The 17,729-nt window shown below is 39.5% G+C and overlaps 1 protein-coding gene across 2 annotated transcripts in view; it reads right to left on the reverse strand.

The window, feature by feature from the left end:
* PDE10A (phosphodiesterase 10A) overlaps positions 1 to 17,729 on the reverse strand; it is a 565,357-nt gene that overhangs the window by 127,701 nt on the left and 419,927 nt on the right. For both annotated transcript variants that reach the window (XM_074948747.1, XM_074948749.1), the window contains one exon: positions 1,019 to 1,047. In XM_074948747.1, coding sequence (XP_074804848.1) covers positions 1,019 to 1,047 — 29 coding nt within the window. The remainder of the gene's footprint in view (positions 1 to 1,018; positions 1,048 to 17,729) is intronic.

Consider the following 17,729-nt stretch of genomic DNA (forward strand, 5'->3'; position numbering starts at 1 on the left):
AAGAAAAAGGGCACTGAAAAAGACCATCGTTTGGCTAGGGCTGATGCATCAAGCAAATCCACCATTCATAAGCGAAGCGTAGAAAAGGCTGTTGATGTCCCTTAATTACATGATTATATCTATGACTGGCTCATGACACGACAAACATGGTAATGTCACGGGTGGAAGAGAGTCAACAGTGAAAAAGGGAAAAGCAGAGAAGTGTTTTTAGAAGGAATAAAAAAGGTGGCAACCATTTGTTTGTGTGGCAGATGGAAGGTTAAGAATGCAAATAGAGCAGAATTATTTACCAAAATATCAAGGTACAACATGGGAGCAGAAAGACATCACCACCTAGTTACCACAAGATACTACATGGTAGACTATGGTAACTCTTTCAACATGAAGTATTTGTTCATTGTATATATCACCCAGATAAACAGGGCACTGAGACAGAAAGAAATACATAATTCTCAAACACTGAAGTTGTGTCATATTAGTTTTCATTCAATAGATTGCAAAATATTTTATATCAGTGAATTTAGTTCTTCTGTACCCTACCATATCTCAAAGGGCAGAATTATATAGGACATAATCCTTGCCTTGTTTCCTCTTCAATAGTATCATGCATGCCATCTCTCATGGTAGTAATACTGATTAAATAGTGGGTAGTCATATTAACAACTAGTCAGAACGTTCAAAGTTGCTATGAATTTCCTGTTTTCGTTTAAGCAGCCTTGTTCACATGGGATCATACCAGTAGTTCCTGTATAGGCTCCTTTATTTTGCTAATGAAAAGACGTGACCTTCACTCATTTACAACTAATCAAATGTTTTGAATAATAGGATTTTGTATTTTAATTGCTCTGCAAGTTGTCAGTTAGATACACTTCTCTGGAGATCTGATTCATTCAGGGAATAGAGCACAGCCTTGATCAGAGACTGAAAGAAAGTTACCTCAGGTGACCAGTGGGCCAGAGAGACCTCTTTTTTTTTTTTCTAGTGTGGGATGGAGAGATATCTGTAAAGCAGTACTTACCCTGCTGACTTCCTTAGGAGGTGACTCATCTGTGAGGAAACAAAGCAAACAATTAGGTACTCTGGAAAGGTTCTAGAATGAATGTAGAACAAGATATTGTCCTTCAAGAAACTTTTGTACTGTTGTACAAGACTTTCTCTGACTTAAGTTCATTATTTTGGTTGAAATGTCTGTTTTTACTGATATATATTCAACTGGCTTGCCAATAGTCAAGGAGTATAAAATTCCACACCTAGAACCACAGCAACAGTCTGATTAAACAGGTGAGCTTTGCTGTTACTCTTAAATTAGGACACTATTAGACAAGCTGGGGAAGTGAGTTGCCACCAGATCCCACATGTGCAAGGCTAGAAACTGAGGGCTCGATTCTGCTCCATTTGAAGCCAATGACAATACCCCCATTTACTTCTTTGAGTGCAGGTGCAAGCCTTAATGACCAAGAGCACATTGATGATGTCGCCTGGCATAACATCAAAAAAAGAAGCATAAATTATAGAAATATATCTCATTATGTCTTCCATTTTTAGAATACATACAGGCTATACTGTGCATTTTTTGAAGTTTACATTTCAAGTTATAAAGACAGATACAGCAACGCAGCATATCTTTAAAGGATTATGCAACATTTCAGCAAGTGAACAAAGGGAAAGTGATCATACAATAAGAGACCCTCTATGACATGAAGGTGATTATGAACCTACAGTCTCATGTGTCTTCTGCTGCATAATTATTTCTTATAAGAAAACAGGGAACAATCTGTATCTTTCTATTTTTGATCCCACAACCTAAATTATTACTTTTTGGACATGTCGCACACCCACTATCAAAGAAACTTTTTTTAAAAAAAAAAGTTTTGGTGACAAAATTCTGGACAAAATTTACAAGGAAAGTCTGATATCACTAATCGTGTTCATCTCCTCAAATTTGTTTGAAGGCTGCTAAGTAAAATAACAGATTTCATGGTGATGAACCATTATGCCTGACCTTAGTTCCGAAAAATAAATCTTACATTGAAAATTCTATGCACAAAGAGTACAGAGATATGCCCAGCTGAGCCATTCTAATTAGTCCTGTTAAATACTTATCAATGGACCTCTTGCACTTTGCAGTGTGACATACTTATTGTATACGGAAGTGTACATCAAAGACATAGATCACCATCCCTGGCTGGATCAGTCCAATGTGATTGTCCTTGCAATCATACGGCTTTCATAGCATTTCAAGACATGATTCTCACTACAACTCCAACTGACAGCCAGAATATGAATAAACCAAATGCCACAAACCTAAAATCAGCAAAGAGTCTATCATGTTATATGCAGCCTGATTAGATCTTCATTTAAGATAAAAAGAAAAGGAGTACTTGTGGCACCTTATAGACTAACAAATTTATTTGAGCATAAGCTTTCGTGAGCTACAGCTCACTTCATGGGATGCATTCAGTGGTTTAAGTGAGCTGTAGCTCACGAAAGCTTATGCTCAAATAAATTGGTTAGTCTCTAAGGTGCCACAAGTCCTCCTTTTCTTTTTGCGAATACAGACTAACACAGCTGCTACTCTGAAACCTGTCATTTAAGATAGTAATTCCAACATCATAAACACCAATCCATGGCTATATATTGTTCCGCACCTTCACCATGACATTGTGATTTCAGACTCCCCTCTGAGCTAAATAATTTTAGGTGTATAATCTGCTTAATGTGAAACAACATTTCATTCTTCCTGTAAATATTTTATGCAAGGCTTTGGTATATAGGTTACCAGACATTTAGAGGTCTTGCAGTTCACAGTTAATGCCTTTATTATTATTTATATTTTCTAGTAAGGAAGCATGTAGAGGCCCTAATCAAGGTTTGGATCTTATTAGTGCTAGACATAGGACATGCCACATGAAAAGACAGTCCCTTGTACGAAAGAATTTACAATCTAAGAGTATCAATAAGTGAATATAACAAACAAATGGGGAGGAGGGGATGACACACACAAGGTATCAATGAGACAATTATGATTAGAATAATAAACAGCAGTCACAACACACTAGCCTCCTAGCCACTGTCTTTTTCTTTGGGGGTGGAGGGGACACGCATCGCACTGGTGGGTTTTAAGGAGGACTTTCAAGGACAATATAGTGGTGTTGCAGATTTTTCCACTATGCTTCTCCCAGTGGCAGCATTGGGAAAAGCACAATGGTATCTGAGGGAAAGCAGAGGTCAAAGGCTAGATTCTAACCAAGAGGTGACAGGACAGGGCTTCAGCATCAAAGGTCTTAAAAGCAAAGACAAGTTATTCATTCAGTATTCATAAATGGCCTGTTCCAAAGTCCACTGAAGTCAATAGAGTCTTTCCACAGTCTCCAATGGACTTTGGAGCAGGCCCAAAGTCAACAAGCTTTCATGACAGACATGTCCCAAATGGAACTTGAACCACAGTGTTTAATATGTTGAGTTTCAATTCTTCCAAACTGAACTACATGAGAACTGAATATACTGGTCCATTAAAATTCCAACTCTCAGTCTCCATAGGGAAAGGATGTTACTCAAGATAGAGTAACAGTAATTGAGGCAAAACAGTCCCCAACCCACATAACAACAATGGGTTCTGTAATAAACTGGGGCTCAATTCTCCTCTCCTAAATTCCTACAGCTCCCATTGGCGAGGAATGGCGAACCACGGCCACTGGGAGCTGCGGGGGACTGTGCCTGCGGATGGTGAATGTAAACAAAACGTTTCACAGCCCACCAGTGGATTACCCTGATGGGCTGCATGCCGAAGGTTGTAACTCTGAGTTACAGCATCCTTGGGGTTGGTTCTTCTAATGAGCACCTGAACGTATCCAGTTTACACCAAAAACAGGAACAATTACTTTCCATAGGATGAGTTGGTGAAGCCCTTCCAGCTTTAAAAAAGAAAAAGCCCTGAGGGCTCTTTTTACAGCAGTAAAACAAGCACTGTGACCTGGAGGACCTGATGTATACTGAATTTATTCTTTTGGAATACAGGGAAATGTAATGCCCAGGGACATTCAGTGTTGAAGGAAGCATGTGGAATATCTGTCGATCTCAGTTTGATGTTTGTACTTGCACTATTCTACAAATCTACACTATAATGTGAAGCAGCCCTTCTCTGAGGATCATTTCCATGCAATGAATACAACAGACATCACTGGTGGAATGGCCTCTTTTCATTAATGATTTTATTCAACAGCAGATTGCTAACAGAATCAGTTAATACATCAAAAGAATGGATATAAAAGGGAATGCCCTGGATCTGTACACCTGTGTTTATTTAAAAGACAGCACATAAACACACCAAGTCCTTTTTTGTAACTCAAGCTCTGCAACTTTAAGAGTTATGAGACATTCAAATAAATTGATTAGTAATTAAACTATACAAAGGTGCATTTATCTTAACACACAGTATGTGAATCCTGCCTAGCAAGTTAAAAGCTTAGGGCAAAATTCAGTCCCATTCTATGTAGATGGTTCTCATTTAGTCAATGGGGATAGGCGGAATTGACAGAATTTGGCCCTTAGTGGAAAGTGGAATACCAAACACATGTAGTACACAATTTTCAATACAATTTTTTCATTAAGTTTTGTCCAACCAATCCATGGTATCCATCTTTACTGACAACCAAGTCCACGGCAAGTTTAAATTTTGGGAGTCATGAGAACGCAAAAAAGAGTGTGCTGGGAAAGTCTTCTATTACCATGATCTGTTAATTCAAAATTACTGAACAAAATGTTAAATTTTTAAAAAAAATTCATCGTTGGACTGACGGGGGGAAAAATATCAGCCATTCCCCCACTTTCCCAGAAAGTTATAAACATCTTTAAAAACAGGGTTTAAAATGAAATTTCTTCCCTTGTAATGACAGCTGTATGTTGTCAGTAATATGACACTTAAAAAATAAAACAATGGTCCGTAAAATCAGTCCTTCCTTCACTTACCGGAGTGCAGGGTTTCAAGCAAGGGCACACTAGAATAGCTCACACTGGCTTGGCAAGACAGCACTTTTATTTTATTTTTTGAAGAGGCTATCATAGAATCATAGAACTGGAAGGGACCTCGAGAGGTCATCTAGTCCAGTCCCCGGCACTCAAGGCAGGACTAAGTATTATCTAGACCATCCCTGACAGGTGCTTGTCCAACCTGCTCTTAAAAATCCCCAATGATGGAGATTCCACAACCTCCCTAAGCAATTTATTCCAGTGCTTAACCACTCTGACAGTTAGGAAGTTTTCCCTAATGTACAACCTAAACCTCCCTTGCTACAATTTAAGCCCATTGCTTCTTGTCTTATCCTCAGAGGTTAAGAACGATAATTTTCTCCCTCCTCCTTGTAACAACCTTTTATGTACTTGAAAACTGTTACCATGTCCCCTCTCAGTCTTCTCTTCTCCAGACTAAACAAACCCAATTTTTTCAATCTTCCCTCATATGTCATGTTTTCTAAACCTTTAATCATTTTTGTTGCTCTTCTCTGGACTTTCTCCAATTTGTCGACATCTTTCCTGAAATGTGGCACCCAGAACTGGACATGATACTCCAGTTGAGGCCTAATCAGTGCAGAGTAGAGCGGAAGAATTACTTCTTGTGCCTTGCTTACAATACTCCTACTAATACATCCCAGAATGATGTTTGCTTTTTTTGCAACAGCATTATGCTTTAAACTCATATTTAGCTTGTGATCCACTATGACCCCCAGATCCATTTCCGCAGAACTCTTTACTAAGCAGTCATTTCCCATTTTGTATGTGTGCAACTGATTGTTCCTTCCTAAATGGAGTACTTTTCATTTGTCCTTATTGAATTTCATCCTATTTACTTCAGACCATTTCTCCAGTTTATCCAGATCATTTTGAATTTTAATCCTATCCTCCAAAGCACTTGCAACCCCTCCCAGCTTGGTACCCGTCCACAAACTTTATAAGTGTACTCTCTATGCCACTATCTAAATCATTGATGAAGATATTGAACAGAACTGGACCCAGAACTGATCCCTGCAGGAACACACTCATTATGCCCTTCCAGCATGACTGTGAACCACTGATAACTACTCTCTGGGAACGGTTTTCCAACCAGTTATGCACCCACCTTTTTGTAGCTCCATCTAGGTTGTATTTCCCTAGTTTGTTTATGAGAAGGTCACGAGAGACAGTATCAAAAGCCTTACTAAAGTCAAGATAGACCACATCTACCACTTGTTACCCTGTCAAAGAAAGCTATCAGGTTGGTTTGACAAGATTTGTTCTTGACAAATTCATCCTGACTGTTATTTATCGCCTTATTATCTTCAAGGTGTTTGCAAATTGATAGCTTAATTATTTGCTCCATTATCTTTCCAGGTACAGAAGTTAAGATGACTGGTCTGTAATTCCCTGGGTTGTCCTTATTTCCCTTTTTATAGATGGGCATTATATTTGCCCTTTTCCAGTCTTCTAGAATGTCTCCTGTCTTCCATGACTTTTCACAGATAAGTGCTAATGGCTCAGATATCTCCTCAGTCAGCTCCTTGAGTATTCTAGGATGCATTTCATGATGCCATGGTGATTTGAAGACATCTATCTTGTCTAAGTAATTATTTACTTATTCTTTCCCTATTTTAGACTCTGATCCGACCTCATCTTGTGCTCCAAACTCTAAACTTTCAATTAACATCAATTCTCTAGCTCTTATGGTTGAAAAATTTTCAAATGTGAACCAAGTCTAACACAGTGGAGTGATATCTCCCTGATTCCACAGACAACCTGAAACTATGATTCAGAGAAGCATGAATTGCCCCATTTGTTTCAGTGGCTGTTAACTTTGAATCATAACAATGACAATAATTTAATTGACAAAATTGTTAACTGTTGTTAAAATGGCAGATCATGCAGGAAAACCTGCACATTCTACAGTAAGTGGTTTCTTATTTTGGCATACCAAGCAGATTGATCTTTCTTTGTGAGCAGAGCCTGGGAGAGTGCATCTACTTTATTTCCAGCTCAGTCTCTACCATCAGGGTGTAACTTAAGATATTCTGTAATAATCTCTGGAATCATTAACACCAAGCACTGTGTAAAGAAAGGATCTAGGGAATTTAGTTCCTGCATTGTATGAGTTGGTAATGTCATCAACTGTTGCAAGAGCAATATATGTATGTCCTGTTTTTCAGATATTAGAATCCCTTGGGATATTACTACAGTCTGGTTGGCTGTGGATAGAAACTATGCTGATAATCATTCCTGCAACAGTTCAATACGTGTATAGATTGTAATTCCCAAAATATGCCATGTTCCTGGAAACTCTTATAATTAACTAGGCCACATTGCTCACAGTTGTGTACTTTAATACACTGTCTGTTACAATTGTGGTTTGTGAGGCACCTTCAATTAGTTAGCAAAGCTGCTTCCATCACACCTCTGAAGAACGTGCAATTGAAACAAGAAGTGAGTTTGCCATTCTAAAAAAATGCAATTGGGCATGTGTCAGTTTTCGAGCAGAGTTCCTTCATTTAGGTTGTGCTTAGGATCTAAACACTGATAAGTTTCTTTGTTGTTAATCCAAGTACAATCAATTCTTGATTAGACCAGAGAAGAACAAACTGTCAGGTGACCTGGAGAGATTGTGGGAGCTGAAAGCACTATGAGAAGACTTGGTACAACTACTACTATATACTATTAATAATAATTCCTGTCTCTACTATATCACTTCCCAGCAGTATATCTCAAAAATTTTAATGTATTTACCCTCATAATACCCCTGTGAGGTGGGGAAGTGCTATTACCCCCATTTTACAGATGGGGAACTGAAGCACAGAGAGCTTAAGTGACTTGCCCAAGGTCACACAGGAAGTCTGTGGTGGAGCAGGGAATTAAGGTTGACATCCTGCAAGGAGGGAAAGGAAATAGTTCAACTACAAAATGGGGGGAATATAACCAAGTAGCTATCCAGCTCATTAAAGCAGTAGTTATTTTTAAAATCTTTTCTCCTTAATACTTTGCAAATGTTCTTTTAAAAAGCCACAACACCATCATACCCAGGCATTAATGATGCCACAAAGAATATGTGGGGTAGTGAGGGGAAGTGCCATAAGAGAATCTCAGTTTTAAATGGTTCACAATCTGACAAATTTGAATGACTCAGCCTTAGCATGTGTAATTATGACTAACATCTCTACATATAGCACCACAGGTGTGCATAGCACTTAACATGGTAATAAAAGACAACCCCTGACCAAAAGAACTTCCAGTCTAAACTAAAGGTGGGAAGACAGAAGAGGAACAGAGAAAAAGATTAGAAGGATGAAGGGAAAGAGTACATAGAAGGTGGTTATGGGGATACAGTAGAACTTCAGAGTGTCTAACACCAGACTTACGAACTGACCGCTCAACCACAAACCTCATTTGAAACTGGAAGTATGCAATCAGACAGCAGCAGAGACATACACACAAAAAAGCAAATACAGTACAGTACTTGTTAAATGTAAACTACTAAAAAATAAAGGGAAAGCAGAATTTCTTCTGCATAGTAAAGTTTCAAAGCTGTATTAAGCCAATGTTCAGTTGTAAACTTTTGAAAGAACAACCTTGACGTTTTGTTCAGAGTTACGAACAACTTCTATTCCCGAGGTGTTTGTAAATCTGATGTTCTGCTGTCTTCTCCTTCTTTCATGCAGGGCCAGCTCTTGGTTTTTTGCTCCCCCCCCCCAAAAAAGATGGCCAGAATGCCGTCCCTGCAATTGTGCCGTCCCAAGCATGTGCTTGCTTTGCTGGTGCCTAAAGCCGGTCCTGCTTTCATGTAGCTTGGGTAGGTAGCAACAACTACAAATTTATATCTAAGTTTGACAGCCAGCACATTACCACAGAAGTGAGCTGTTGAATATCCTTCAGGGCCCCAGAAAAAGAACAAACGGAACACTCAGATATGATGCACTCTATTGTTTGTGCCTGGTGATCACAGTTACATACAGGTGTTTGCCTCATTTTCCATTTAAAGGGGGTTTGTCCACATCTCCCATGAGCTGTCCAGATGCTATTCAACCTGCACCAGCCTTTCCAACACAAATCAAAACCCGGTGGTTCCTCAACAGGATCAATGACAAGCAGTTTGTTTTGAGCAAAATGCTCCATACGACTCTCCATTGAGCCTCAGCACCGAAATTCGGTGTAAGGGTCTTAATACAGTTGCACAGAGGGTTGAAGGATTTTAATCTCATCTTTGGTGGATTCTGCAGGTCATGGTGTAGTGGGATCCTTGCATTTGCATTAACATGGTTAAGAAAATGAGACGTCTGAGCAGCTCTTCTAATCTGTGGAGGCTGGATGTGCGATAGGACCGGAAGGCAGTCAACTATAATTGGGAGGTACAGTACAATTCAAGCTACTTGCTAAGTTTTTATAAAACTTATAACTGGTTTTATAATATTTTGTGTTAAATGGGAACCTTAATTTTGGAATTTTGTGCTTTCAAAGTTTCATCCTTCAGATATGCATATTTTATAATAGAAGATGTAAACTTCTATTTTACAGAGGGGAATGATTCTCTCACAGCTGCACACTGATAGACTAGAGTTGTAATGAAAAAACCATGATGCCAAGCAGTCTTTCAGCATCTCAGCCACAATTTATCTGATGGGTGTATTGAGGAGACACCTAGTAAAATGACAAGTCATTTGTAGTCAAAAACGTATTAGTAACAACAGTACTATAGTTTCCCTTTGGTGTTGAACTGCTTTCTGTTCTGTGCAGAAAAATAATGTGGTACTGTATTTGAATATGTTTCAGATGCACAGATTAAGGGCTGATGTTTATGGTCAACAGGAGCGTTAGTGGGGGGAAACTGCAATATGAAGTCAGGTCAAATATCACCCAGATTTACACCTCATAGAACTCCATGGAAATCAAAGGGACTTCTGGGATATCAGTCAGGAGAGATTTTTTTTTCCAGATGTGGGGAGAGAGGGGGAAAGAAAGTAGTAGTAGTCTAAGCTTCACCCACAAACTCCACACACTTGAGATGCCAAAATGACACTGCTCAAGGTAGATTAGTCATCAATTAAAAATATGATCATGCATTCTCTCTGTGCTCTCCTGGGCCCTTTGTGTTTAATTTGCTCATGTTTAGCCATGTATGATACAATACTCTTATGACTTATGAGCAGGCTTCTAGAAGTTGTGACTGGACAGAGTCAAGTGAGGCCATAACATGATTCTTCACTGGGTCTGAGCACATGGGAACCACAGTGGTTGTGGCTTCCTGATCCCAAGCAACTAGTTCTGAAACCAGTTAGAACTTCAAAGGAGGACTGGACATATTATTTGTATTACAGTAGTGCTTAGAAGCTCCAACTAAGATTGGAGACCAGTTGTGCTTGGTGCTGTACAAACATTAGGTGGGGGGAGGAGGTGCTAGCACCACGTATCATTAAGGTTGCCTGACAAATCCATTTATAGGGCCCTGTTTTATGTTGCTTATAACTTTGTCAAACTAGCTGTTTGGACTGAAATTTTCCAGGCCAGATGCCTGACTCAGGCTGATTTCTTTCTTTCTTTCCTTTTTTTTTTTTTTAAACTTTCAGCCAAAACAGTTGAGCTCTTTCAGAGAACAAAGCTAGTGGAAAATTCACTGTTTTGCTCATATTAAAAAAAAATATCTGGTGATCTTTCATTTGAACAGCTCTAGCTCCCCCATGCTAGGAAGTTACATACAAAATATGTATGGTAAAAGTTTATTAATGTTATAAAGTCCAGCACTCAAAAGTTAAGAAATATCAGAATTAAAGTTTGCCTATGCATCCTTAATTTGGCCCTCTTGTGCTTTCGCATGTTGATACATGGATCAACCTGCTTTGCAAATACATCAGGGTTGCATAGTGAAGGAGACTGTTGACTGTAGGACACTAGCCTCAGTAGTTGTGGCAGCTGGCAAGTGTGTAGAGAAGGAGGCAGGGGATTGCAGAAAGAGAAAAGGGAGTCTCGTGGTTAAGGCAGTTGAATGCTGCCCTGGAGAGCTGTATTCTGTCCCTGACTCAGCCACAGAGTTGCTGGGTGATGTTAGGCAAGTTACTTAAACCAATTTTTCACAGGTGGCCACTAATTGTGAGTTCTTGGTTTTCTGGGTGTTAAAAAACACAAGACCCTAGAGTCTGCATTGCAGAAGTGCTGAGCACTCAGAGCTGCAACTGAAGTCAATGGGAGCTATGTTCTGAGCACATAAATTACTGTATAAAGCTAAATACTCTGAAAAATCATGTCCGAGGAATCTCAAATTGGGCATGCCAAATTAGTGGATACTTTAAAAATAACTCTCTGTGCCTCAGGTCCCCATTGTAAAAGGGGAATAATACCCAGTCATCTCATAGGGGTGTGGTGAAAAACACATTCATTAATATTTGTAAAGCACTCAGATATTATAGTGATGGGCACTACAGAAAATCTCATGAGAAAATCAATGGTCTTCAGAGCAGGATTTGAGAAATGTGTAATAAATGAGGTTTTGAACCATGAGGATAAAACAAAACATTCAGGAACTTCTCATTAAATGTGCATCATCTATCCTATACACTGAAAAAGGCAGGGGTCCTGTGGAAAAAATAGTCCGGGATCATATAATTAAGGTCTATATCATAATGCATACATACACACATACAGGGGTATTGAATTAAGTTTGCACAGGCAACCTTAATTCTGGCATTTCTGCAACCTTAATAATGTGTATTTAATGTAGCATGGCCATTTGTAATATGGCAAGAGACAGATTATAAGCTGCTTCAGGCAGACACTAACAGACAAGACAGACAAATGGTACAGAAATAACATACAAGCAGATTTATCATTATGGGCTTGTCTTCATATTGCATTAGTCCGCATGAGAGAGGTCTAAGCTCTAGTTGTGCATGGAAGCAATGTTTCAAGTAACAACATCCTTGATGCCCTTAGCCTATCTATCCAATTTTGGCAACTACTCCCAGCTCCTAAGAGCCTGAACACAAGGAGAGAAGTACAAACACAGGGATGGAAAAAAGAGTAATAGTAAGTGGGTCTTTGTATCAGAGAATTTCAAATGTCTTTATGTCTGTATTGTGTCAGAAACCAGGACTAGCTAAAATTACAATAACTAGTCCCGACTGCTTCCCCACTGTGTTCCTGAACAAATGGTGAAGTACATATTGGTTGATACTGGCTGATTATATAACACACACTGTCAAATAAAAGGTGTGTGCACACCGAGACTTTGCACGGTTGGATTAGGATTCTTTTTTCAAGGGATATAAGTTAGCACATGCTGGGAGACATATTCAGAAGATATTTACAGGTCGGCCATGCAATTTAGTGTGCAAAAATGTAAAAGTGAAATTGTTTGTCTAATTTTTGCACTCAGTTATCATGACCACATGCACAAATTGGGTATTTATGTGCATGAATGACCTGATAATTCTCTTACCCAGAGAGTCCAGATCCTCACATAGGAATGGAAAGGACAGGCACTGCTTTCTCCTCCATCAAGCTCTGAATGACCCCTCTCAACCATATATGGCAGGGGGTAGAATCCAGACTACGTATAGAGGAGAGGGCAGGCCAGGGTGGCTGGGACAATGCCATGGGAAGTTCTCACCTCTGGCCAGAAGCACTGTTTCAGGGACTCAGAACCCAGCTGGGCCATGCGCATTGGCTGAACTCTGTGCTTCTGATGCAGCAAAAAAAGGATCTGGCACTGTAATAGGAATATGATGTGATGGTCCTTGTTTCACTGTATTGTAGAAGCCCTGGAAACATTTCAAGTTGTATGCAAATATCTTTACTTCAGTTCTGCATTTTTCCCTTTGTTGCCTGTTATATTGCTCTCATTACTACCCATTTTATTTATTTGCCATATTTTCACCTGTAACTTTTTTTTAAGGAAATGAACAAAAAATATTCCTGTGGCAAAAGAGAAGTAATGAAGTTATTATACCCCTGTGAAGTTGCTCCAAACTCCCAGCTTCCACTTCTCATCAGCCACAGAATCTGAAATAGACTGAGGAGCTTTGCTTACTGGCTTACTTTCTGCTGCCTATGTCTCTGAATACATTGAAAACAAACAGATTTGTGCTGAACTTTGCAGTGGAACTCTCAACATCTGCAGAGAAGTCAAGACTGAGCAGTTCTCTCTTCTCTTAGACCAGCTGACAAGGGAAACAAAAGGAAATGTCCTGGGGGAATAGTCTGCTAACGTCAACAAGGGTAAGAAGATCATTAGCAGTTGAGATGATAGGTTACCACATGGGAGTACCATAGTGAGCCAGTGTGGAGCATACTTACGTCAAGGGAATCATTCATTCCCTCTGAAGGAACCCTGCTGTAACTACAACATACGTACATTTGTATTAGAGACGTATGCTATTTATTTTGCCCAAGGGATTGAAAACAAGAAACTAAAATGTGTTCTGTGTCAGTTAAATAAACACTGTAATAGAATAAAAATGACAGAATAAATGCTTGTATGCAGTCATTTTAGGATATTTCCACTGACCTGTTTGTAATCCCAGTCCAGTGTTGACTGGATGTGTGTTGTATATTACAGAATAATGATATGCAGACAGTTCAAGATTTTAGAGTCTTTGGAAAATGGAAATTAAACTAACATGATAAAGTAATAGCAGCTCACAATAAATCTAAATGATTTAGCACTCATCACCCTTCTTAGCAATATCACTACTGGGAGTGAAGAATTTTTCTCTGCTGTAAAGAAATTACTTATCTGGAACTGCTGTTGTCTGAAGCTGTATGTTGTAACAGAGTCCCACCCTCACATCCATTCTCCGAGTGAGTGACTGGTGGGAACTACCAAAGCTTCACAATTTGGGAGGCAGACTCCTCACCTCCACACTAGAACAGTGTAGGAGTCCCTAGAGTTAGTTCCTTTTTTAAAGACACTAGAAAGCATTAAAAAAATATCCAAATGTACCACCAAGTCTGGGGGGAGAGTCAGTCCATGAATACCGACAGGGAGAACCCAATCCTCAGTGCATTGGTGACTTCTCCATCCCTGGGCACATCAGTGTTTAAGGCAATGGTTTTCAAACTTTTTGTACTGGTGACCTCTTTCACATAGCAAGCCTCTGAGTGCAACCCCCCTTATAAATTAAAAATGGAGTTTTTAAATTTTAATTTAACAGAGGTTTGGGGATGACAGCCCCCACACATGGCTGGGCTTGTGACCCCCCACATAACCACTTTGTGACCCCCTGAAGGGTCATCACCCCCAGTTTGAGAACCCCTGGCATAAGGGAATCCCCTTTTCATCTCTCTGGCACCATGACTCTCCATTAGCACTTAAGCGTTGGAGGGAGACAATGATGGGTACCATTGATGTTTGGAGAATCTGTGGTACCTTGGTGCACCAGTGCTTATCTAGCTATTAACACTCACTGAAACTCCAAATATGGCTGCAAATTGATCACCTGTGGTTGATGAATCCTATGTTTGTCAATTACAATTTCATTTTTACAAACTTACCATTCTGGCTGTACATCTCTACCAACAACCTTTCTAATGTAACCAAGTGCCACATTTATAGCTTGAATAGGAATTTTGAAAAATAAGCTTGAGTATGTGACTGATTCTATAGAAATCTTCTGCATATACTGCATCTACCTGTAATGAGGAACTCAAAGAGTTTATTATATTGTTTGCAACCACAGTTCAGTTTGTTTCTAACTTTCCATAGCCAAGCAGAGTAGCATGAAATCTCTCGTATGCCTCAGCTTAAATTTTAGAGTATTGTGAGAGTAAATTAATATTTTAACAGAGAATAACTTAATTTTTTTGCAAAAAGAAAAGGAGTACTTGTGGCACCTTAGAGACTAACAAATTTATTTGAGCATAAACTTTTGTGAGCTACAGCTCACTTCATTGGATGCATTTTTTTGTAGCAGGGTGAGGGAGGAGTGACCTGCCCAACCCCATTACCTCCCCTCCCGGAATGATGTGGGGAGGCAGTTTTCTTTAACAGGAGTCCAAGAAACTTTAATAAAAGTTTGTCTCATCAACACACAGCCTGTTCAGGCTCCTTTCTGGGGGTAGGTGGTCCCCAAAGAAACTTAAAAGGGAAACAGAGTCCCAAAAATCTGTCCCAGGGCATGGCTCTTACCTCAGAGCCTGAGTGCATGAAAAGGGTTCCTTCACAGAGTCTCTCTTCTGGGCTTGCAGATGCCCTGCCCAAGCTGACTCCCTTGTGGCTTCTCTGTCAGCCCTGCCCCCCAGAACTGCTTCAACTTTCTTACAAAGAAATCGGCTGTTTAAGGTTCCTTTCCTGAGCCAGGTGTCTCCGATTGGCTTATTTAGTAACCCTGCTCCAGGCTTCAAGTCTCCTGCAGAGCAGCTCCCTCACTCCCTCTCATATCCTTACGTATCCTTTATCTACACACACTTCAACAGTTCAACATAAAAGATGGATTTTTTTTAAACACACAAAACTAATAAGAAAGACACGAGAACTGTCAATTGTTTAAAAGTGCTAAATAGAGAGTACGAAAAAGGTTATATTACCCTTTTACTGAGGTTGGCTGTATACATGCAATGTCTAATATTTGGTTTAGGATTGTGACATAATATTTCATGTCAACTTTTGATAAAAAAAGGAAACCATATTTACATACAAAATAGAAAAATAATAAAAACTAAATATTCAAACTTTACCTTCCTGCTAATTTACCACAGAGGAGAATAAAATCCCTCCCAGTCTTCCACGCCCACAAATAGAGGTGTATACCACTGATAATCCTTGCAGCAGTTACTTAGTCCTTACTCTTTCCTAACAGGTCTTTTTCAAAGTCTCCTCCTTAGAGCTCTTAGAGATACCCAAACAGTCTCTTCTCTGTCTAAAGATTTCCTCCTCAGAGCTGAAAGTCCATATCCAATTTATCAGAAGGCAAATCCAACCTTCCCCCGTTGCAGTCTGACATACAATTCCCTCACAAACATGTTATACAGTACCTTCCAAATCCTCTTTCTAGAACTCTGGGCAAAAGATTAAGGAATTTACATTGTGAAGTTACTATGGTAACTGCTGTGTGTCACATGTAGAATGTCTTGAGGCTCTGTAGATTCCAGCTCTACAGTTCACATTTCCATCCCATGTAGCTAAGATGATTTTTTTGGGGTCCAGTTTAAGAGAAATCTGCAGTCAGAAGTGATGAGAAAAGAGTGCTCAACATCCATGAGCACTGAATCTTCTGGGAGCTCTTGGGCACTTTACCACTTTTGAAAATTAGGCCGTTTATACAGAGGCCTAAATATGGGAGTGGGGTCAAGTAGAGAAATGAAACTTCAGAACAGAGCAGAACCACCACTGCATAACAAAAAGGCAAACATTTGAAAAAATAAGTAACAACTAAGAAAAGGAAACGGAAAGTCAAAGAAGAGGGCTTCAGACAGAGTTGCTACTTGCTGAACCACTCTGCACAGGGGGAGGAAGAATAGAGATTCTGGGAATATTAAGAATCTTAGGGAAAATTCTCTATTGCAATTGGCTGTGACCTGCTTCACTGACTTGTGTAGGAATTACCTCACCTGCTTCCCTGGTAGAAAGAGGAGCACATTCTGCCATTCTTACCCAGAGGAAACAGAACAGTATCCTACTCCACAAGTAATCCGAGTGAAATCAATGGGTTTATTTAAGGAGTAAAACAGTACTCACCATAACTATAGGAGACAGAATCTGAGCCAAAATGAAAACAGAATTGTGAAAAAAAGTAAACTGTGAACAAAAAAGCAAAAACTGGGAACTTAACCCTCAACGTTTTAAAACAGTCAAGTCAGGCATTGCCGTGTTCTAGGTTGATTTCCATAAAGTGAACAGATGGCATAATTAAAATGTTAGAAGAATCAAGCATGTGTAAGTTCCTTAGAAAACTTTTATTACATGAAAAAATTGAGATAGATAAAATTAAGCTACAGGATTCTAAATGACATGAAAACACAAGCAACTCTTCAACATTTATAAGACCCAAATTTTTGAATTAGTTATAAAATATTAACTACTGCATTATGGAACAAAAACTACGCGGGAAATACATTGAAGGGACTATAAACCAATGATTCAGTTTCAAAGACCATTTCCAAGTTGTATAATGTTTTCTGAACCCAAACTGCTGTTAATTTCATTTGAAGGACGGAAGATGGAAACTAAGCAGTCTATAAAAGAACAGAGGGAGGAAAATAGTTCTGCACCTTTGTTGGTTTCTTTCCATCTTTCTCTCTCAAAGCCACTCCATTAATTTCAGGGATACAATACGCTTAGTGTGCAAAACTGCCTTTACATGTATATTCTCAGACTCATAGATATTAAGGTCACAAGGGGCCATTATGATCATCCAGTCTGACCTCCTGCACAATGCAGGCCACAGAATCTCACCCACCCACTCCTGCTATAAACCTCTCACCTATGTCTGAGCTATTGAAGTCCTCAAATCATGGTTTAAAGACTTCAAGGTGCAGAGAATCGTCCAGCAAGTGACCCGTGCCCCATACTACAGAGGAAGGTGAAAAAAACCCAGGGCCTCTTCTAATCCTCCCTGGAGGAAAATTCCTTCCTGACCCCATATATCGCGATCAACTGAACCCTGAGCGTGTGGGCAAGATTCACCAGCCAGATACCCAGGAAAGAATTCTCTGTAGTAACTCAGATCCCACCCCACCTAACATCCCATCACAGGCCACTGGGCCTATTTACCATGAATAGTTAA

The sequence above is a fragment of the Natator depressus genome, chromosome 3, assembly GCF_965152275.1.
Source record: "Natator depressus isolate rNatDep1 chromosome 3, rNatDep2.hap1, whole genome shotgun sequence".
Taxonomy (NCBI): domain Eukaryota; kingdom Metazoa; phylum Chordata; order Testudines; family Cheloniidae; genus Natator; species Natator depressus.